At 40.2% G+C, this 25,178-nt stretch overlaps 1 protein-coding gene across 1 annotated transcript in view; it reads right to left on the reverse strand.

The window, feature by feature from the left end:
* Positions 1–25,178, reverse strand: part of cntn3a.2 (contactin 3a, tandem duplicate 2) — an 85,457-nt gene that overhangs the window by 16,397 nt on the left and 43,882 nt on the right. The window contains exons 13-14 of the mRNA XM_086051346.1: positions 5,638–5,807; positions 3,112–3,229 (exon numbers count right to left, since the gene is read on the reverse strand). Of these exons, the coding sequence (XP_085907472.1) occupies positions 3,112–3,229; positions 5,638–5,807 (288 nt within the window). The remainder of the gene's footprint in view (positions 1–3,111; positions 3,230–5,637; positions 5,808–25,178) is intronic.

Genomic DNA, 25,178 nt, shown 5'->3' on the forward strand with positions numbered 1-25,178 from the left:
CGCTTCACGCATCTCACACGACAAAAACTCTTTTCCCCAGCATCATAATTTTGTGTTTGAAAAAAAATAAATAAAAAAATTCATAGAAGCGCATTTTCAAGTTTTGCATGTCTTTCTTTCCTGCTGCTGTCAGACTTTCCAACCAACACTGCCCTCAATAGTATGTAGACCGTTATGATTTATTCATGTATAGTTGTCACTCCACTGCTGACAGTTAATATTGCTGGTTTCTTTTACAACCGCATATACTGTATGCACTGTATTGTTGATCCGTGTGCTGCACAGCCATCACACACATAGCCGCTGACTACTTTCTCCTTTACATTAAAGTATGCGTAGCATAGTGCAGTAACTTCAATTTCATTCTCAACTGCTTATACATGACTATTAAGACATGCACAGTTTTTTTTTTTCATACAATGCTGCTGAGTATTACTATTCACATTAACTTCTGTATATTCAGTCTATTCATTTACAGTTTGTCATTCACATCTGAGGATTGTATATGAAGTAGCATTTACTGTTCAGGTACTCTGAAGGTTCTCTTTCATTGGTGTGGAAATACAGTATGTCCTGTACATGCTGATCATTGATTATTAATGGGTGGGTCGTAAATGGGTAGTAACAATTTCTGGGGGTTGGTAGCAAGACATGATGTTTCGAGGCTATGAATGCCATGCAATGAACTGTTCGCACAGTGGCATAAAAATGTATGGTCACGCTCAGTTAGGGCCGTGCTTAGAGCATTCTAATTGGATTCTTTTATATTCATTAAGAGTTTTTTTATACAAACGTTTACTGACATTATGATTTTACTATGGTTGTTAGTGGAGATTAGTGATAAGCTACAGCATGATCCGATTTACGTAAAAATTGGAGTTATGTCACTGAATTAGGAGTGAAACTTGGATGTCAACTGAGAACCCCCTGCCCAGCTAAATATTGTGCATCACAGGTCGGACTTGGCCTTTATTTGGAAAATAATATTATTTTGATATCTATGCGTAAGAAATTATAATACTTTGGGGAAGGACCTTCAATATATAGCAGACATTTGTGCCTAGATTTAAGTGTAAACCTGTGGCCGATGCAACATTTCTTAATTTTATGCTCTGACATGCACTTTGAACATGTACGCATGTGTAGCTGTTTGTGTTTTCAAAGGCTCATTTTTTTACCAATGCATTTCTTTGTTGTTCTGAATTTACCTAAAAGTCGGATGCAACTTGGCGACAATAAGAAAATGAGGGTGACAACAGTTCAGAACCACCGCTGTAGATATTTTGGGATTTTTGATTCTGTGAAATTAATATTCTTGCACACAGTAAAAACAGTTGGGTTAAAAATTACACAATTTCGCGTCAAAAACCTTTCCAAAAATGGATAATTTTGAACAAAACCACCCCAAAAATTGGACTGCTTTATACAAAACAATGCAAGAAAGTGGGTCAAATTGCCCCTAATTGTGGATCGGTCCAAAATTGTGTTATTTTTAACCCAACTGTTTTTAGAGTGTGAGCTGCTGCTGTCCACTTTACTGCTGTAAACCTGGGATTTCCCCATTATGGGCATTAGAAAATCATTTTTGTATCCTAATCTTTCTTTTAAAGAGCTTTTTCTTATTGCTATCATTGTTATTTGCCACAGATTTATAGGTAGCAAGAATTCCTCACAGCATATCAGCTGGCTGTTGTACTGTAAAGTAATATCTGAAATGACACACCGCTTGGTTGCCACTAGCTTCATGGTTTGCTGCCTAACATTTGAAGCCGTTTGATGCGTGTGGAATGACACATTGGTGACAGCTGCCATCAGCGGGATGTTCTGTATAAATAATGCAGAGACACAGGCAGGATTCACTTCACTTGACATGCATTTCATTGCTTCTATTAAGAACAGGACTTATTTCCACTTAGTCCTCATACATTACTGCTATTTGACTCCAAGATATTTTACGTAACTTTCAACCGAATCAACAACCTGACAAGCATACTGACTGTCCGCTTTGCTTTCTACACCTTTTTAAAGATGAGTTAAATATTACAAACATCTCTGTGTATGATGCAGTGCATCTTTACATGAATGCAATCTTTACATCCTCAATTGTAAACATTTATGTATTACTGTATATACCTGTACAGTATATATGTCATGTATGTCTCTAAAAACGTCTATTATTATCTTTATAAAGGCCGAGTTTTTCATATGCAGTTGAACATCCAAAAAGATGGCACAATTAATAATTCTTTCAATGCCATAATAATACCAGTACAGTGGCAAACATATTTTTACACTTGCATGAAGTTAAGAAGGCTGCAGCATGACTGAATATATTGCCTGTACACTTTGTAAGTTTTAATGATGGTGAGCCTATCAACTTTAGAGATTCCTTTGCAGCTCTTGTATAATGTACGTATCTAATGTTGTGGGCCGCGGGTGCATGCTTCTAACCTATTCTCATGCTGAACATCCTCTCTCCACTCGTTTGGCATTTAACACATTTGTGTAGTGTCAATTTGCGCCGCGATTTGGCACATTGATCCAATCTAGAAGCCGACCTGCTCTCACCCAGCTGCCATACAAATCAGCTATTAAACAAAACATGTCTGTACAGCCTGATGTATAGCTCATGACAAATGGTTCCTTTATAGTGATGCGTGCAGGTTATTGGCCGTAACAGAGGAAAGATGGCTAGCCGAAAAACAAGCCTGTTGTATTTGTCGTAATCAAGTGAGTGAAAGTAGAAACAAAAACTGAAAATAAAACCTGTGGGGTAATCTTGATGACAATGTGGGCAATTTAGCCTCCCTCCATTCAGCAGCTGAAACCAAACCTATTTGAGTTTAAAAGCCTGAGTGAACAATACGCACCCAGAGAGAAGCACACACGGATAATGTCTCCTCTAAGATAAATTGTGCTTTATATTTTTGCAGCAAAGCAGTTTGCCAACACGCAGGGTATCAATAGTATTTTGGATCAATTTGTGACTTTCACACACTTTGAAAGTTGGGTGGGATTTTTGATTTCTACCTTCCAGAGCTTCCAAAAAGACCCTGTGCTCTGAGTCCCGTTTTAATTAGCGTACCCAGAGCGGTGGAGACGTTCTGTTACCTTTCACGATCAATACGGCCACGGCTGAGAGGCTTTCCACATCCGTGTCCACCACGCAGATGTATTTGCCCGTGTGGTTTAGCTGAATATTCCTGATCATCAGATCTCCTGCAGCTCTCTGGCAAGGAGAATAGAAAGCTTTATGTTGTATGAAAGATTACAGAGCGTGTGACAGCTTACTAGGGGATGGATTGGGGCAAATTTAAGGTGGTGTAAATAAAAGGGACGATGAAAAAAAGGTTTTGCAGATGTTGCAGATATTCTAATTTAACGGCCTGTTTCAAAGTGATATCACATACAGTAACAGAGTAAAGCCCAACATGAATCAGGAATTAAGGCCCTGATAAACCAAAAAGACGCTGGCCGACAGTGACAGACGCTTACCCCCTGTGGCTTGCGGCCGGCTGTCGGCACGTCACGCTGGAGGAATACAAGGCAACGACAGACAGCGACGCTGACCATTAAAGTACCTTCTGCGCATGCATAAGATATAATACCCTTCCATATCATCGGCGGCGGTAGTCACCATTTCTCATGGTTAGAAAACTCCAACCGGAAAGATGTTGGCCGGGGGAGAATTATAACAACGTAAACAATGCATTCGGCTATATTCTTCGCTCACGATGAACTCCCATGCGAAGTAAACCATCACGTTATCGACACGGTATTGTGAAATACTTACCTTGTCAACCCTCGTTCTTGTACCTGTAAGAAGATTAAGGCAGAGGAGGCGTGCTCGCTGTTTTTCACGTTGGTGCTCCGCACGATGATTTGCTAGCTAACAGCCAATCAGAGTGACCAAATATCATGACTGGCGACGCCGATTCAACAAACGTAAACGGCCCCAAGGCGCTTACAGACGGGTTACGACACTACGACGGTGGCCATTACACCAATCAGACGGCGCTTAAAGACGCCACGACGCTTCACGACCACCGACGTCGGTTTGGTGTATCGGGGCCTTTAGAGTCATGTGAATTGTGATTTTTGTTAATAGGTGTCTTCTGGCTGGAAGACTAAAGACATGCTACTAAGTTTTTTTCTATTGTCTTTTGACAAAAGGCAATCTTTGACACCACTCCAAAGGATCCTGGGATGGGCAATTGGCGGCCCGCACGCACCACGCTCTGATTGGCCCTTGATTAATTAAAAAAAAATAAATAAAATTTAATTAATTTTTTTACCAACTACAAACATTCATTAAAAAAATGCTGATAAACATCCAACCTACATTTTTCATGACAAACAGGGAGAAATAGAGGGAAAAATCCTGTCAACACTGGGAAAAGGCCAAAATACGCAACAATATTGAAAAAAAAGAAACCAAATATGCCGGTCCGCAGGTGACAAACTGTGAATATGGAAGCTTAGCCTTGTATTATTATTATTAATTGGGCGTTGTTGTTGTTATTTTTTTTTTTTGAAGGACTGTCACTATACTGTGCGGAAACATGTAATAAAAAACATGCAGCAATGTAATGTAATGAATAATTTGGTCAAAAAGTAAATCATAATGAAAACACAGAAGCCTTTAGAAAAAATCTGACACAGGATTTTCCAGTCTTTTCCAGCCAAAGGTCAACCATTTCAGGTAGGCCACAAATCACGATAGAGATTGTCAAATCAGACAGAACCTTGTAGTTTCGATGAAAAAGATTAAAGTTCAAGATTTGAAAATGTGCGAGAAATTTCATTTTTCCGTTTAACAATGTCCCTGCTTTCTATGCTCCCTTTTCTATTTGCATTACATTCCCATGACCTTCAAAGGTCCGTAGCAAGCAATTAGACTTTCATGTTTGAACTATTGCAGGTTTGCTGCTTTATACAGAGAAGGGAAAAATACTGTAGAGGCAATGCATTTGTAAGGGCAAATGGTAAATTAGTGGGAAATTGTTCTCATGGCATTGGCAAGGAAAATGTGGCAGTTGTGCCAACATGGTTTAATTATGGAAATTAGATTCCTTGAAGCAGCAAAGTTAAGTTGATAATCTCTCTGAGCTGGGGACATTCAAGCATTTCTGGGGAAGGGAGTCTCTGTTCAGATAAGAAAACACACATACACACACAAAGAATGATTAATCTCGAAGCGTGTGAGGCTGTTCTGAAAGTGTACTGTCATTTGGGGCTTCGCCATGCTTTCGTTCTTTTTAAAGACACCTTTAATTATGTGTATCCGCTTTCTGTTGTATGCAACAATGTCAAAGTAACTTATGAGAGGAAAAGAGCAGCCAGGCTCAGTGAGAAAGAAATGAACACAAGAGCAGCAAAAGGTGTATTTTGACAGAACAAGCAACACAAATCCATTCATTGTAGTAAAATCAAACCTATGAGTTCTCCCATGCCACAGCCTAAAAGGTTTTATTCAAGAAGAAACAAGTAGCACTGTTTTTTTTCAAGGACGACTATCTCAATGTCAAGCTTTCTCTTCAAATGAACAGCATAGATGAAGTGAAAGCAAGGGTGGAAAAGAGGTGTCAACTGCCCATTCACACATTCTGAAGAGGAAGACAGCGGAAGGTCACTCACCCCGCCCACCAACTCAAAGTGACCGTCATCACTGGCAATGAGTTGTCCATTAAAGGCCCATGAAAAGGAAACGTCGAGGACTGGATCGCTGGTCACTTGACAGGGTAACACGATGCTCTCGCCTACGATGATTTCCATGTCGACTGGGCCCTGGGTAAATCTGGTTGGGTCTAGCAGCAAAAAAAACCAAACAAACAGATTTTTTAAATTATTATTATGGACAGCTGGGATGACAAAGCACAATTGGTGGTTTTAGCGCCTTTTATCCATGTCATCAAAAAAACCTTAGACCCTATTGTTGCCCACAGAGGTCAGGTTATAGCGGTCAAACCATAAAAATGTATATTTTAAGGTGTTTGACTGTATGCCAAATGTGATGGATCGGTACATACCTTGAGTTTAAGTTCACCGTGGGTTGTCATTTGGAACAGTCATGGAACTAAATGCAAAATAATTTGCTTATGTTTTGTGTAAATAAGAAGGGACACAAGTGAAAAATAATAAAATAAAATAAGTCTTTGAGATGGTTTTGGCATTAGACTTTTTTTTTATATGTATATTTGGTAGCAGTGAGTTGGCTTAGCCACCCATTCCATCCATCCATTATCCATACCGCTTATCCTCATAAGGGTCGCGGGCGTGGTGGAGCCTATCCCAGATGTCTTCGGGCAGTAGGCGGGGGACACCCTGAATTGGTTGCCAGCCAATCGCAGGGCACACAGAGACAAACATCCGCACTCACAATCACACCTAGGGGCAATTTAGAGTGATCAATTAACCTGCCATGCATGTTTTTGGAATGTGGGAGGAAACCGAAGTACCCGGAGAAAACCCACACAGGCACGGGAAGAACATGCAAACTCCACACAGGGAGGCCGCAGCCAGGATCGAACCCATGACCTCTGAACTGTGAGGCAGACGTGCTAACCAGTCGACCACCTTGGCCTTGGCTTAGCCACAAGCCTTGGAATGTTTTGAAAATGTTTTCTTTCTTAACAACATGAAAATTGGAGTGCATGTCTCTTGTGATTAGTCCCACCAAAAACTCTCAAGAACACATGACCAAAAACATGAATTGAGTCTGCAATTTTGATTTAAAGTTTGGATCATTTTGTCAATTTCCTGTAGCGACCCCCAAAGAGTGTGGCCAGTAACGGGAGACATGCAGCCAGCCTGTTGTTCCACCTGTTGCTGAACCTAATCCTTAATTCATAAATATTAATAAATATATTACCAGATTACATATTATATTATTGTTATTACATTGTTAATATTATGAAAACCCAATGTGCTAGAGAAAAATCAAAGGCAGATTCTGTATCAGAGCAAAAAAAAAATCATCAAGAAAAATGTAATCCAAGCATCTCCCTTTAGTTGACCTGTGTTATTAATAACATAGAAAAAAAAGTAATTTGACAAATTTGTGTGCATCAAACTAGTAGCCCTTTTGAAAATCAGTAAGCAAGAAATAGCTTTCAATTTAAAAAAGGTTGGTGATCCCTTTCATGTAGTATATGTCCCATTGCTACAAAATCACATACACTAAGGGCTAAATTGCAAATAAATTAAATTTTTATCGATGCACGTAGATGTGGCATGGTGATAAATTTTAAATTTTAATGACTCATCATACAATGAACTCTAGTAACTCCACATGGTAAAGCCGGACTGAGCGTCTTGTGTGTAATTTAAGTCCTGCCCTGAAGACAGTGCTTTGCTTAATTAGTCACAGCACCACCAGGAAATGTCAACAAATGTCATATATTAATCTTCTCCTTCAAGGTGGTTTATCTGATTGCTTTCAAATTCACACAGGGCATACAAGACAAATGGAAGCTTTTGAGTTCAAATCAATGAATGTGCTGGAGTGCTCAGAGGTCTCCCACTTTCCTCAAGGTGGCTTATTATCCCAGTCTGCAGTTGTGTCTATGTTAACAGCTGTTTCAGTGGTGTCCCTTAAAGAAAAGTATAAATGTCAAAACGCTATTCAAAGTGCTCCTATTTCCTCAAAATTGTCTGTTAAAGATTTTTTTCTTCTCCTTCTTCTTCTTCTTCTTATTATTATTATTACACTGATAAATTAACACGATAATAATGACTGTCATAATACTGGCTGGCAATTATATAAAAAATTCCTACTGTATTTTTGGGACCATAAGTCGAAGGGCGCCTTTTAATCCGGTGTGTCCTGTATACGGATGAATGTAGGCTTTTCAGTTTGTCTTTAATTCAAATTCCTTCCTATTACGTCCGAGTTTTCAATCTCATCCGCATCGAATCGCTAGCAGGTTTTTGTCATACCGGAATTAGGACTACTTCCTGTTTCTGTGTCTCAGAATCATGGGAAAGGCAGTCCTACTGGCAGAGCTGGGCATTTGACTAAAAATTGAGTGTCCGTTATTCGTCATCCGTCTGCGGTGTGGGTACCCTTCCGTTGTCCATCATTCACCTTTTTTTCCAGGGGGGAAAAAAATAGTGCCTGGCTATAGGACGGTCCGCCTCTAATTTTACACGACCATCCGTTGGCGAGTCAGACTAAACTTTCACTAGCACCGGGACAGATGGGTCAGTCAGGGGGCAGCCCACCTGAGAAGGCGGCGGGAGGCCCGCAACAACCGGCGGATCTTGTCCAGCTCAACGCTGGGAGAGGACTCGCGGACGTCACGTACACTAAACTAAATGCACACAGACAAGCACAGAGCAACTCGACTAGATAAAAGCCAACGCCGGCAGAGCCCAATAGCTAAACAATGATAAAGTATTTGTAAAGTAAAATCACATCTATTTTATTTTGTTGCTATAGATTGTAAGGGGGCGGCGCGGTGGTCGACTGGTTAGCACGTCCGCCTCACAATTCAGAGGTCTTGGGTTCAATCCCGGCTCCGGCTTCCCTGTGTGGGGTTTGTATGTTCTCCCCATGCCTGCGTGGGTTTTCTCCGGGTACTCCAGTTTCCTCCCACATTCCAAAAACAATATGGTAGGTTGATTGGACTCTCTAAATTGCCCCTAGGTGTGATTGTGAGTGCGGTTGTTTGTCTCTGTGTGCCCTGCGATTGGCTGGCAACCAATTCAGGGTGTCCCCCGCCTACTGCCCAAAGACAGCTGGGATAGGCTCCAGTGCGCCCCGCGACCCTTGTGAGGATAAGCGGTATCGATAATGGATGGATGGATGGATAGTTTGTAAGGTACCCAGATGTAAATTTAGCAACAAATCAATGTTTAACTTAATTTAGAAAACTGTGGCCTTCATCATGACAGAGTACTCCCCTCCATGTTTGTTCACTCACTAGTGGGTCCAGCCAGTAGCGGAGCCAGAGTGGGGGCAAGGGGGCGGTCGCCCCAGGGCCCACAAGCTCAGAGGGCCCATGATAGGTCCCCGTTTTGTGAGGCTGAGGTTTTGTGTTTTGGGAAAGGCTGGGCTGACCCATGCGCAGGTTTTTTTTAAATACAAAAAAGGTACAGAGCGAATTGAGCTACATGAAAAGTCTAAGGGTCACCGGGAAGCAGAGAAGATATATATGTCAAAGTACTGTCTGACTCAGGTCAACACCGTGATCGCGGGACTAATACGAGCTGAGAAAGAGCAGGCGGAAAGGAATCGGAGGATCTTCCACAGGTTGATCGACGCCGTTCTATTTTTTTTATCTCGACAAGGCCTTGCCTTTTGTGAAGACAGGGAATATGCCGGGCTGGGTGCTCCTGACTCAAACGAAGGTAACTTTCTGGAGCTTTTGAAATTACTGGCTATATATGACTGCATTCTTGAGCAGCATCTGATCAACCCCGTCAGCCGCACTGCAACTTACCTCAGCCATAACGCGCATAGATCAGTTTTCCCTATTACTAAGATATGTGACCAAAGCAGGCAATAGCTTTGAACGCTTTGTCAAATTTGACTACTTACCTGATGGCGCTGCCGAGTCATTTTATAATCTTCTAACAAAAGCACTCACTGAAGACCTCGGGCTTAATGTTAGACATTTCAGGGGGCAAGCTTATGATGGAGCAAGAACGATGTCTGGACAGTTAACAGGGCTACAAGCCAGAGTGAAACAAAACTGTTCCGACAAAGCTTTTTATGTCCACTGCTGTACGCACAACCTGAATCTTGCACTTCTAGATGCTGCGTGCTCTTTGTGCAGTGCAAAAGTCTATTTTTCGGCACACTTGAGTACTGCTTTCTGACTTCTAGCCTTCCGAGGTTTGAAAGACTAAAAGAAGAGCGAGATAATGTACAACTTGGGAAAACAGTTCTAACATTAAAGAGTCTGTCAGACACAAGGTGGGCTTCAAGGAAGCACGCCACAGAAACTGTGATACAGAGCCTCTCTGCAATTCTCAAAGCCCTGGGCCGCATCAAGCAACATAGGCAGAGCATGCCCAAGGTAGCATCTGAAGCCGATGGCCTGCTCTCTAACCTCAGCATATTTGAGTTTATATTCATGATGGTGTTTTGGAACGAGTTGCTTAAAAGGACCTATGTACTGTCTAATTATCTGCAAAAAGAGTCAGTCGACATCAACTATGTGGATCTCCTTCATGCAACAGTGACTCAGATCAAAGAATTACGCACAGATACAGCCTTTAACACCATGGAGAGCATTGCAAAAATGACGACGAGCGAAAATAGCGCAAACACATCCACTGAGTTTACAAAGGAGAGAGTGCGCAAGAGGAAGAGACAATTTAATGAGAACACAGAGGACGACCCCATCCAAAAACTGAGGTTTATTTTTACATCCTTGATATTTTTGTGGGACAGAGTGAAAATAGATTTTTTGACTTCAGAGAAATGGCCGAATTGCTCACAGTACTCAACCCAAGGCACTTTGAGCGACCCGATGCTGAAAAGAAAATGCTGTGACTTGCATGTTTCTACTCTGAAAATGTCTCTGAGCCAGAGGAAATTGTGGAGGAATTCCATTCTTTTTGCACTTTATGTTCAGAGTTAGAATTGGAGCTGAAAACCGATGCAATCGCTTTGCCAATGACATGGATAGAGCATACCCCTCACAGAATTTATAAAACAATTCCGGTCAGCAGTGCCAGTGCAGAACAAAGTTTCAGCCGCCTGAACCTCATAAAAAGATGCTTGCTTTCGCGCATGGGTGAGGCCAGACTGTCCAACCTGACTTTGCTTTGAGCGTTGAGCGGCATATTGACATTGATACGGAGAAAGTGGTTGGGAGGTTTGCCACCATGAAGGAGAAGAGAGTGCAAATTTAAGGAGACCACCCAGCATGTAGAAAGTTCGGAATTGTTACCTTATTGTCCACGTTACTTGGATTATATTGTTCGGTTCTTGGATTTTTCGAACATGGAGGAGTCTAGGCCTACTGTGAACTGCGACAGCAAGCGCAGGGAAAGCAATCGGTGAGTTCATAATCAATTTATCAGAATGTTGTAGCCTTGACAACCCGTCTATTTTAATGTGCCTTGAGTTGTCTACTGTAATAGACGCCGAGTTTATTTTTTATTTTAATGCATAGTGTGTGTAGTTGATACACGCTATGCGTTTTGATGTGTAGACCGCCGTGTCTATTTTCTATTTATAGATCTCATTATTTCCGTTATAGACCGCCGTGTCTATATTCTAGCTGAATAGATAAATGGACCAGCTGTGTCCATTTTATATTTAAACTGTAACAAAAATGGTACTGGCTCAGATCGCGTCCGTCCGTCTCAGCTTTCAGCACCATAGACAGCGATACTCTCAGATTGACAGTGCTACTCTCAGATTGGCAGCTGTCAGGCTGTGAGTGAACTGGTTTTACTCTGCTTTTTGGGGCATATAGGCTTGTTTGGCTCAATAAGAGTGAGCATCTGTGCTGTTTGCTGGGTAGAATGTGGTGTCCGTTATCTTGAAGTTGTTGAGTGGTAAAATGACTTTCATTAGGGCCCATCGAGAATGCTCCGCCCCCTCTGTGCTGATACCTAGCTCCGCCACTGGATCCAGCCTAAAACATGTGCATACTGAAATATGACTCATTCTGAAATATTAAGTATTTTTTATGCCCCCTTTGCTATACCGAAACATTATACGAACATTTGTGACATTGAATGAACCCCGACAAACTCTGACATGAACACACCATTCGCTGCCTTCGACAATAATTGTTCGCTTAGTGGGATCGGGGCTTTAAGTTAAGAGGTATTTTGTGGTTTGACATTCAGTATGTCTACAGCAGTGGTCGGCAACCTTTCACACTCAAAGAGCCATTTCGACCCGGTTTGCACGGAAAAGAAAGCAATGGGAGCCGCAATTAACCTCCGAAAACCGTCAGCTTGTTTGAGTTCCCAGGCACCGCTTCGTTCAAGTTGTATGATACCTTATTGCGCACTCATGTCCACATATTACCACCTACAAAATACATTCAATCGGTAATTTGACGTTTGAAATGATTAAAAGAGTACAAAAACCAATCCGACTTTGAACATCCGAGTACTTCAAAGTCCACGCTCATCTTGCCCCCAGCCTTTGAAATGTCACACCTGCAAACACACCTGCCCAATACAATGCAATACAACACATCTTCATTTTGACTACAGCGCCTTCACAAAACACCTTCTTTCAGGTTTAAAGCCATGAGTGATGCCGCAAATAAAACAATGATCCAACTAACCGCATCGAAGGTGCATATTAAAATGAAATGGAGATTTACCTCACAATACACGTGAGGGGGTCTTTTTGCAACGAAGCATCTCATCGATCCATATTAAACAAGCCAACGTATTCCAGTGAACCTTACTATTTTCACTCGTTATTGTCTTTAAAAAAGGCTGCATTCAGCAGACGGAGAACCTCATTGTGTTACACACACCTCTGGCCATGAAATTGTGCTTTATTTGATTATTTGCTATTTTTGCCGCTTTAAATGAGCTAGAATTGCATAACAATTACAGACGAAGTAGGGACGGACCATTAGAAGCGATTTGTTATTTAAAAAAAAAAATTAAAAAAGAATTTGACCATATTTGGATGTCCGAGATTGGACGTCTGACAGTGACTATATAATTTTATTTTCGTATTTCGAGGTCACAATAATCTTACAATTTACAACTACAATCAAACAAACAAACACGCCCATATAAAATACTTTGTTAAAATATTGTGCAGTTTTGGTGTCGCTGGCAGCAGGCGTGTCAGGAGGCACCCACGCATGCTGGCTGTTTCCTGTGCTGTCAAACATCTCTGAGGAAGGCGAATACTGATCACCGAAATTGCACAAGGTCTGAAGAAAGAAGTTAAAAACTTTGACTTACTAAGAAGACATGATGCACGTTTTTGAGACAAATAACAAACTGTCACGAATTGAGTTATCTATGTTGTGGTGACGTTTGTGTTTTGCTAAGTCGTGTTGTTTCAGGTGACTGAATGCATCACAGGACTCGCTGGATGGGAATGGTGTGCGAATGAGGAATGATCGGATAGCGAGGACGAAGAGATCTGTGTGTACTTACAACAAAACTGTTGTTGCACCATAATTAGAATAACAAAAAGACATCCGTGTGGGAATAATAAAAAAGGTAGATAATTAAGCTACGTCTGATGTCATGTCGTTGGAAGACGTTATATTACACTTCAATCGGACACTTATAATTTATTTTCCCAAGCCACGCAAAGCTGTAACGTGGATGAAAGAGCAACATGCGGCTCCGGAGCCGCAGGTTGCCGACCCCTGCTCAACAGTATATCTTGAAGGATTATTTGCCTAGCATTAAACATTTGATTTGCTTTGTTGACTGTCTAAAAAAAACCAAAAAACATTTGTGATATAACAGCTGCTGAAGACAAGAACACACTTGTAATACTTGAAGCAGGCCTTTGAATCAGAAAATAATTTGATAATATGCAGCCTGGCAACACTAGCCTTCTTTGGCTGACATAAAGCTTCTAAAATCTAAAAAAATATAACTTTTTTTTGTAATTGCTCTATTGATAAAGGTTACTTTGAAGCTAAGTGATGCAGGATATTTTCCAAAAACCTAATTTTTATCATCATTGTACTCATTTTGTATTATCTCCTTTAAGAGTCTTGCTCTTCCCATACCACAGAATACGCCATTAACCAACAGAATTAACACACTCACAACAATCATCTTCACCATCAGTGCCAACCCCCAAATTTTCCAGTATCCTACTGTGCTTCTAATTATGTTTAGTCATTGTTGATATTGTCTCCCTCCCTTCCATGTCCTCTAATCCTCTCTCTTTCAATGCTAAACTCAACGCGGCTGATCCTCTTTGCCCATGCACATGATTTCTGTTTTCTCCCTATTAAGTTTGCCCTGTTGCCCTAACATTTAAACCAGCCAACACCTCCCCTATACATTCCCTATTGCTCGCTGTCAGTGTTGTCATCCGCATATCGAAATATATATTATCACTGTAATTTGTCCATTATTTATCAGCAGAGCAGCACACTGTAAAATCCAGTATCTGCCCTGACTTTTCTTTACTAGGTTATAAAAAAAATGCCTTTATGACTCATATTTATTAAGTAACAATCACTTGCAAGCTTAAAAATGCAAAGTACAATACTTAGTATTTAGAGTCAAGATTACTTCATTTATAGTTAATCTCTTTTGGAACAATAAGTACTGTAGCAAACACTCTCATTCAAGTCTGATCTATTCCACACCCAGGTCAGTAGGTGGTGGTAATGGTCGTTGTAAAGGTGACCAACCACCGTTTAACTGTACAAAGAAGAGGGAAAACAGTCTCTGCTCACAATTGTTGAGGGAAGTATTGTAATGGATAATGTCCAGAACTAAATACAGTGTTATAAGAAGAGGAAAACATTTTCTTGGGTACTTTTAGAATAACCTTTTAAAATATTTTTGTGTATCATTTTGGAATATTGAAGTGCACATTTTGGTTTTTGTGGTCCATGAACTGTTATTATAGTTTTAGAGCTGTTTATTGTATTATTTGTACAATGTTAAAGCAATGTTTGTGGATGCCATTAAAGCCAACCTTTAAAAAAGTTGAAATGGAAGATAAATAAAAAAACTATTTACATTTGAATTTTCAACCGTGTTATGCGGATTTATTATGTCTAACTAAATTGGAACCTGCTTTTCATTCCTTATTTCCTTAACCACTTGCTGAAGACGAGTTTGCATGGTTTTAACAATTCAGTTCTTTCCTAGTTAAGTGAAATAATATAAGTTAGTAAATCTTAGATAAGTATGTTATATGAGGCGGTGGCATGGCTCAATGGAAGAGTGGTCGTTTGCCGACCCAGAGGTTGTGGGTTGGCAAACGGGTTGTGTTTGATCCCCGGCTGTTGTGACCATGTCGGAGTCTCCTTGAGCAAAATACCAAATCCCCAGTTGCTGCTGATGATGCGTCATCAGGAGGTAAACGAGGTACAATGCTTTGAGTAGTGAAGTTAGAAAAGTACTACAAGTGACAGGTCGTTTCTGAACAGAACTGAGTAAATTTAACATGCAATCATTTCGTAGATTAAAATTGTAATTCTGAGGAGTCTTTACTAAGTCAAGAGTATTCTAAAGAAAGTTATCAAGTACACTCTACTTGATTGTTTTAGTTGCTTAAACTCATTTGTTAAGTGTACGCTACAAACAAAGTTCTAGTTGGTACAACTAAAATTAACTAGTTTTCTCTGCTTGTTTTTTTAAAAATTGCAACCGGTTTGCATGCTTTTTTGAAGTAATAAAACTAATTGGATTTTACAGTGAAAGAGGTTCTGCTGATATAGAGTATAACGGTGCTGATATACATCCAGACTGAGGTGGCTGCATACTCCTAGAATATCAGGTGAAGCTTATCCATGCTTTTATCATTTCAAAATCATGCGCTAATGAATGAACAAAAGATGCATTAGCAGCGTTTGAAGAGGAGCGTGTTATTGTGGGTAGAGATTCATCAAATAATGCAATAAGTGCATTTCGTTCTACTAATTTATAAGTGCACTTGAATAAAGTTCAAATTTATCTCCAGTATCTAAAGCAGGACAGGACCAAAACATTTGTATGTCCATGGTTCGCTGGTGCATGCCAACAGCCGTCACACAATCGGTCCACAAGGTGGTAGAGTTTAGAGCAGGGGTCTTTAATCCTGTCCCTCGAGGGCCGGCGGCCTGCCTGTTTTCCATCTCTCCCTGCTGCAACACACACCTGATTCAGATGATCAGGATCGTTATCCAGCTTCTGCAGACCTTGCTGATTATCTGATTATTTGAATCAGGTGTGTTGTGGCAGGGAGGGATGGAAAACAGATAGGACAGCGGCCCACGAGGAACAGGATTGAAGACCCCTGGTTTAGAGGGTTTGATCTTTGTGAGGTGGCCCCAGTGAAAAATTGTATATTGGCTCAAGACTTAGGGACTCAACCAAGGGTCTTCTACAAAAGTTCCTCAGAGATCTTTTGTCCCATGTCCATTTCGCGGAGCGCTTTATTTGAATCAAAGAAAAGAAGAAAAAAAAAAAACAAGGAGAAGAGAATAAATGTGATTGCAAAAGTGTGACATATTTTCCTTAAGGGCAGGTGCTGGCTTAAGGAAAGTATACAAAGGAGAGCATAAAAGTGTAGGAAACTGAGAGAATCTACTATACTGTACAACAAAGTTACAGATTTGTAAAAACCTGAACAGTTGTTGTTTGGGTAGACCAAATTTTATAGATAATTGATCAAAAGACACACACAATTAGACCAGTTAGTAAATGCATCATCTACCAAAGATGGAGGGAAAATGTGATAACATTTTCCGTGTAATTAGAAGAGAGGCTTTGAAAGGGGGAATCAAGCAATGTATAAGGCAAAGTGACGTGTAAAGCAGCCCTATTTTAAGACAGTTGGGCAGGAAAAAGTATGTGCCAAACTGTAGCCAAAATTGAGTTGTACTGAGGTGGTTGTTCGATAATTAAATCTCAGGTTTGGTAGGGCCATTCCCCTGATGTCTTCAGAGCCTGTAAAATTGCTTGCTGATCTCAAGGGCTTTTTTTTCTTTTATTCCAGAGAGATGCTAAAATGATGGTATCAGTTTTGCAAATGAACTTTTGTGGGAGAAAAATGGGTAAACATTGAAAAAGCTATAAATATATTGCTTAAAGTCAACCCAAATATATTTTTCAAGAATATGTTCTATGCAAGCCCACTAGTTGAAACAAGGTATTCTGATAAATATTAAGTTTGTGGAATATGAGAAATCCACCCATTTTTACATAGCTCAGGGGGCGGCCATTTTGTCATTTCTGTCGACTGAAAATGACATCACAACTGCTCAGGGGTCAGGTAACGACCAATCACGGCTCAGCTTCAGAAAATAGGTCGGCCGTGATTGGTCGTTACCTGAGCCCTGAGCAGTTGTGATCTGAAGGCAAGGCAAGGCAGTTTTATTTATATAGCACATTTCATACACAAGCACAGATGCGTCTCAGCCATCTTGACAAGGACATTATCCGTTTTTTTAGGTCAACAAAGTCTTTCTTCAGTATCTCTGATTGTTTTTTCAACACATCAAATGCTCCTGTGTGAATTATGATCGATCTGACAGTCGAATGCTCAGCAGCAATCTTCTCGACCTTTTCAGAAATATCAGAAACCATGTCATTAGCAAAACACAAAACCTTTGTGTGCTTACTGCTGCATAGTCGTTTGACACCAAATAAGGCTTTGTCGCCTTTTATCAGTGATTGTGGCCCAGTAGCTGATCTCTCATGGTGAGAGGGTCCACTTTCATACCTTTCATTGGTGCTGTGATCCACCGAAGCTTGCTGGTCAGATGACAGGAGGGCAAACCTGTTTCTCAGTTCGATGCCCGTGTTTTCTTTTCCTTGTCCGTAAGATGGTTTCCTTTTTCTTGCCGGTGCCAAAGTCCAAGACTGATTTCTTGGTGTTGATGCGACCTCTTGGATGAGATTTGAGACAATTTGTTCGCGGGCAGAGCCGGCTGTTGGGCCAAAACTCCTCATTTTTGGCTTTGCTCCATGCAAATTCCAGGGAGGGCTGGTGGATGGAGCTAGCTGTCTGTTAGCATGCTCGTGTCCACTGTTTGGAGACACTGGGAGCGTGGTATCATTGCCTGATTTTCCATTCACCTCCACAAATACTTCGAGGCGATGCATTTTTGCCTCCAGCACTGCCATCTTCTGAAGGAGTTTGTGGTAGTCTTCTGTGGGGACGGGAGGCATCTTGCTGCTAGCCTCATTGCTACTAGATGTCTTGTACTAATTAGCAGGCCGTACTGACGTTATCGTGAAGAGGCGACGAAAAATGTTGAAAAAATGTCCCCGCCGGCTGTATTAAAAACGAAAAAAATAATACAGCCACACATATATAAAAAGTATCCAGGAGAAGTACAGAGAGAGAGAAAAAAATAAATCAGTTATCAGCAAAAAGAATGCAAGCAAAGCAGGAGCTGAGCAACAGGCCTCTACACACTACGCAAGCAGGAAGCAAGACATCAGAAGTGAAGTGACAAAATGGCCGCCTCCTGAAATGGCTAAAAAGGGGTGGATTTTGCTGCATAACTCATATTGCACAAACGCAATATTAATCAGAATGCGTGTTTCAACCAGCAGACCTTTACAATACGTTTGGGTCTGCCGGGTCGGACCGGAATCTTCCCTCACCATCGGAGCCAACACACCACCAGGTGGTTATCAGTTGATAGCCTGCCTCTTCACCCGAGTGTTCAAAACATGCGGCCGCAAATCCGATGAAACGACTACAAAGTCGATCATCGAACTGCGGCCTAGGGTGTCCAGGTGCCAAGTGCACATATGGACACCCTTGTGTGTGAATATTGTGTTCATTATGGACAATCCGTTACAAGCACAGGAGTCCAATAACAGAACACCACTCGGGTTCAGATAAAACTTAATGCATGGCAAATTAAGGTAACGGAAGTGAAAATGCATTATGTGTCGATTATTCGTGTGAAAGCACCACTGACGGAGATGTTGGACTCTGATGTCTTGCAGCCCTTTCAGATCAAAATATAAGAGCATTTTGATACAGTGTGGGTCATAAAATACAAAATGGAATCAGTGAATTGTCATTTTTCTTTTCTTTTTCTTGTGAGAAAACAATAGTGTGAAGCAGAGTGATCATACCTGATGCAATTCATTTGCTTGGTAAATACAGGTATTTTAATGCTAGAAACAAAGCCACTCCTTTTTATCTGCTCGGAATCAGTGCTCACTGCCTGCTTTGCAAATACAGTATATAAACATGGTTGTAAAAAATGATAAATTTAGTAACTTTTAACCTAGTCTCATGTTGATTAGAGTTATTTAAAGTTATGTTGAGCCTCACAAGAATTTTGAATAGGGCCACGCCACCCTTTAGGCGTGGAAATGACTCATTTAGTGTTTGATTTATCCCAATCTAAATTGATGTCCATGGATGTCTTGTTTTGCTGAAAGCACAAAGATAACTTGTCTACTTTCATGGAGATTAAGGAAATCAGAAAGTATTCACACTTGAGATTCTTAAATCAAAACAATTGGACTTGACAGGACTAAAATAGTAATTACATCAGTTGAAACCAATTCTAGGTTTTTTTTAGAATTTTATGTGCAATATACTTGCTGGCATGGATGATATATTCCTGATGTTTCATGTTCTGTTTTGCCATTGTGCATTTTTTAATCTACTCATTACAATACTCATTTAAGTTTGTTTATTTGGTTCTTTGGAAATTACAGGGAGGAGCAGTTGAATTGGAGAGGATGATGATTTGCCATTGCACGTTGTCATACTCCTGAAAAAGTTGCCTCATCCACTTCTTAATTGATGGCTACGCACCAATCCAACGTCATCATGATTAAATCCGGATGCTGTTTTTCTTGTTACAAGGTTCTGTACCATCTAAAGTAGGCTACTTTGTACTTTCTGGTTCCTTTAAAGTTAGCTCTTGAGTCATTTTTAAAGGCAAGTCAATTCTGCTGAAATGAATTGAAGAATAACAAAGAGAAGATTTGCTCTCACACTGTACCTTCTAGAGGCTTCCAAAGGATTGAAAAAAAAATGACATCGAAAGAGTGTTCCCTTGCTACTTAAAATGGTAATAATCAATGTCTAGGTCATGGCCCTGTGTCACTGCCTGCATTATAACCTTGAAAAATGTGCTGGTAATTTAACAGAATAACGGGCCTTGACAGTTTTTCACTGCAGACAATAGCATGCAGCACATTCATAAACCCGAGATGGAAACCAGCAGAACATTGAACTGTCGAGTCAATTCATTGTGTCAAGGCTCTGAATTAACTAAAGGCACACTTGCACAAAAAAGGGACAGCTATATATATATATATATATATATATATATATATATATATATATATATATATATATATATATTTTTTTTTTGTTTTGTTTTGTTTTAGCTCTAATCTGTGAATTTGAAGGAGTGCCAAACAGGCAGAGGCGAAACAAAAGAAAAGAAAAGAAATGACAGACAGTGATGAAGACTAAGCAAGTGAACTATCTATCTATCTATCTATCTATCTATCAACAACTACACACATTTTTCCATCGCTGCTGTCTAGTATTAGAGTACACCATTGTTTGAGTGTCTGAGTGTCCTTTCTAGGACTGTCTTGCAGCTTGCCCGCGTGCACGTACCCACTCGCACTATTTTCAAATTCTTATTCTCTGAATAAACAACTTGATTGGCTAAGTCAAGTGACATGGGAGGAGTCATAAGGACGCCACTGGCCTATGTGCTTCTTGTGTGCATACATTTACTCCAGTAATGATCAGAAAGATGTGCAGATTACACATTGCTGCAAAAAAAATAAATAATCAGTCATACTGTGGATCTGCATTGAAAATCTTTCTTGTCTGGATCCAGCCATCATAGGGACATTGTATTTAGAGTTAATTTTAGGTTTTGTTTTCATATTTTATGTCATGTTTTGGATGTTCAATTAAATGAAATACATTTTTAAAATTTAATTACTGTATATTAGTTTGTGAACTCTGCGATTGGCTGGCAACCTATTCAGGGTGTCCCCCGCCTACCGAAGACTGCTGGGATAGGCTCCAGCACTCCCCGCGACCCTTGTGAGGATAAGCGGTATAGATAATGAATGAATGAATAGTTTGTGAACTTGTCTGCTTATGTAAAAAAAAAAAAACATTTTCATTTTTATGTTTGTATATGGGGGTGGCAAGGTGGCCGACTGGTTAGCACGTCTGCCTCACAGTGCAGAGGTGGTGGGTTCGAATCCGGCACCGGCCTTCCAGTGTGGAGCTTGCATGTTCTCCCCGTGCCTGCGTGGGTTTTCTCCGGGTACTCAGGTTTCTTCCCACATTCCAAAAACATGCATGGTAGGTTGATTGGACACTCTAAAATTACCCCTAGGTGTGATCGTGAGTGTGAATGATTGTTTGTCTATGTGTGCCCTGCGATTGGCTGGCAACTGGTTCAGGGTGTACCCTGCCTACTGCCCGAAAACAGCCGGGATAGGCTTCAGCACGCCCGCGACCCTTGTGAGGATAATGGATGGATGGATGTTTGTATATAATATTAATGATATAAAGTACCACATATTTACAGTGAGTTCTCATGAATTCCCAATTTTCCAGGGGAAGAGAGGTTAGGGAAGATTGCGTAATATGAGGGATGGGGATAGTCGCGATTAGTCGACTAATCGACTCATATGTAAATTGGGGCATATCACACCGGCAAGCAGCCGCTCTTATCCAACCCTCATTATCTTAAAACTTGCATTCTGTCAGTAATGTGAAAATTAAAAATAAAGCGAATTAAGGTGATAACACATTCAACTTTTATTACATTTTGCAGCTTGAACTAGAATTTCTGACATCTTTACAAAAGATGGTGTAACTTAAATTGAAGATGATACTGTGGCCATAACATGTTTAGTTCATTTTAAAATGGATCCAAAAATTATACACTATGCTTAGTTATTTGATGAATTCTATTAAATTATCTATTAATACAAAAAGAAATAATTGTAAACATATTTCACTCTTCTCAGGCATCAAGCATTTCATTCATGAAGACAGAGAAATACGATTTTTTTTTTCAGATTGCAATGCAGATTGCATTTTTTCAGCACTGCACTGCTTATCTGTGTAGCTGTGACTTGGTTGTTAATAAACTGGACATATGCATCCTTAATCCAGAGTAGATGCTGCAATATGTTAGCTCAACAAAACATGACACGTTACAATGTTACATCAAACACACACCGTAACCTGTGTGTGCTAACTAAGGCTAGCTTCCAGACACGACTGTTCCTATGTCAGAAATGGAATCAGGCATGAGCCGCAACATGATTTCCTTCTTTTTCACCACCGTGCTGCTATGAAAGGCAAGCTTGCATTGCATTATTTTGATTGAAATACACCCTAACTTTCAAACTCTGTTGCTAACACCAGTTAGCCATCAGTGCTTCTCACGGGTGACCGGGGTTACTGTTACTGTGGCTGTGTGTCGCTGACAGACACAGAGGAAAAACAAAACACCAAAAATAATGCTTATGACCTTGATAATTAAATTGGCCGTTGGAGCATGGAGAAACCAATGGATCCGGATATCATGACACCAAGTTATCTTCAACAATAATATTAGTGACAACTCCACCCTAACACTTTCATTGCCTCCATTCGAGACTGTTTCTTTAGATGCTACAAAATGGGTTATTTCGCATCGTGTTAGGGCAACATCTGATGGGGGTATTTAATCAAACACCTTCAAAGTGATTTATAGCAACTGTGTCAAAACGCAACCGCACAGAACAACCAATGAAAATTTAATAAGTCAGTGACCATAGACTGTTCAATTTGCTGAGACGGTCTAGGTAAAATAACTCCACCTTTAGAAATGAATAGATACAGAATATGGAACCAAATCAACAGGTACCAGTAAGGACAGCTCAGTATCTCTCCCAATGATATGAGCAGTGTTGGGGTAACGTGTTACAAAAGTAACGCAGTGCAGTAATATATTACATTTTGGTAGCAACGACATAATATAATGTGTTACCCTTAACATTTTTGTAAAATTATTACAGTTACTGAGCTTTGCAACGCGTTACAAATTTGGGAACACAACACACATTTAATCACATAATTTAAACAGGAGAGCAGTTTATGGCTTCAAATTCTAAGGTACGCTATGTACTTAATCAACTATCGCAAACAAAATTTCTTAACTCACTGGGAACGTAAACGTAGCTAAGATGAATTGATAACCCATTTCAGCTCTCTTCCAAACGTTTCGTTTGTTTTTATATGACGTTTAGCATATAAGCATTTGTTTAGCATTTGTCATGGCTCAGAAGTTATTGTTTGTGACACCAATCACTGTCATGGTTTAAGAAAATAAAATGCAAAACATTTACTCAAAATACAAGTAGGAACAAACCTAAGTAACAAGCGGTGAATAAACTGCAAAGAAATTGCTTTGCTTTTTAGATATGATTTTAATGAATTTTGTGCCATCAATTGCAGTCTATAAAAGAGTGTTTATTGTGGGCAGTTTCAGGCACACCTATGCACTAATCATAGTGTCGAAACAGTATCTTGATATGGCACACCTGTGAGGTGGAATGGATTATCTCAGCAAAGGGGAGGTGCTCACTATCACAGATTTAGACTGGTTTGTGAATAATATTTGAGAGAAATGGTGATATTGTGTATGTGGAAAATCTTTAGACCTTTGAATTCATCTCATAAAAATTGGGAGCAAAAACAAAAGTGCTATGTTTTTCATTTTGTTGAGTGTACGTATCTATCTATGTCTTTTGTTAGACCAATTATCAATTATACGTCATACATCACTATTAGTAAATTAATTTGAGTATGTTGAGAAATTCATTTATGGTTTACAGTCTGGGATTATTTATTTACTGCACAAAATATCAGGTCCAACATATGTATTAACAAATAAATCTTATTGATACAAATATTGATCGAAGGTAGTGATCTCCCACTGTAAAGTCGAAATATTTAATATTATAGCCCAGACTATACAGTATAGTTAAATATCCTCATTACAAATTAACTGGTAGCAAATTTTGCATTTTTCTTTTAAAGTGTCGTAATCATGATGAAATAAATTAGTCCCCGATTAAAAAAAAAAAGTAACTTAAAAGTAACTCAACCTTGAATAACTCATTACTCTACAAAGACGGTAATATTGTAATGAAACTTGTTACATTCACATACAAGTAATTAGTAATATGTAATTTATTACATTTTGGATATAACTTGCCCAACACTGGATATGAGGCATATTATTTATCTGTAATGTTACTGTATTCGTTTTTGACTGTCCTAAGTTGGAGCTTCTGTCTGCCTCTTGGCAAGAGCTGATTATTTTATTACCTTGAAATCGTCATTATTCAATACTACAACTTAAAGGATTGATGGAAACTGAACCAATAGATCAGGGGTCAGCAACCTTTCACACAAAGAGCCATTTCGACTCAGTTTCCACGGAAAAGAAAGCCCTGGGAGTCACAAACACTTATTTACATTGACCTCCAAAAAACATCAACTTGTTTGAGTTCCCAGGCACTACTTCGTTCAAGTTGTATACCTTATTGCACACTCACATCCACATATTACTACCTACAAAATACATTCAGTCGGTAATTTGACGCTTGGATTGATTAAAAGAGTACAAAAACCAAGCCGGCGGCATGGTGGTCGATTGGTTAGCGCGTCAGCCTCACAGTTCAGAGGTCGTGGGTTCGATCCCGGCTCCGGCCTCCCTGCGTGGGTTTTCTCCGCGTACGGCGGTTTCCTCCCACATTCCAAAAACATGCATGGTAAGTTGATTGGACTCTCTAAATTGCGCCTAGGTGTGATTGTGAGTGCGGATGTTTGTCTCTGTGTGCCCTGTGATTGGCTGGCAACCAATTCAGGGTGTCCCCCGCCTACTGCCCGAAGACAGCTGGGATAGGCTCCAGCACGCCCCGCAACCCTTGTGAGGATAAGCGGTATCGATAATGGATGGATGGAAAACCAAGCTGCCGATATCAGAGTACTTCAAAGTCCCCGCTCATGTAAAGCCCCTATCGTGCAGCAAACACACCTGCCCAATACATCTTCATTTTGGCTACAGCGCCTTCACAAAACGCCTTCTTTCAGGTTTAAAGCCATGAGTGATGCAGCAAATAAAACAATGATCAAATTAACCGCATCCAAATTTCATATTAAAATTAAACGGAGACATACCTCACGACACACGTGAGGGGGGTATTTTTGGAACGAAGCATCTCATCGATCCATATTAAACAACATAATCCAACAAACTGTTGGGTCTTCGGGCTGTGTGCCTTGAGCCCCTCCCTGTGTGTGTGTGTGTGTGTGGGGGGGGGGGCGTGTCTTTTGTCAGGAGCAAGGAGACGAGTGGTGCTGTGGCCAGGTGAAACCAATCTCCATCAGTGTGGTATTTAAGCTGGTCCCTGACTCCACCTCATCACCAGATCAACTCACTCATTCACGAGTTTGTGCATCCAGCCATTTTTCTAGTTGCTACCAAGTGTTTTTTTTTGCAAATTCTGACTCTGCCTTGTTTCCTGCTTGCTTC

Source organism: Filicampus tigris, chromosome 1 (assembly GCF_054856515.1).
Source record: "Filicampus tigris isolate MCC_2025a chromosome 1, RoL_Ftig_1.0, whole genome shotgun sequence".
NCBI lineage: Eukaryota > Metazoa > Chordata > Actinopteri > Syngnathiformes > Syngnathidae > Filicampus > Filicampus tigris.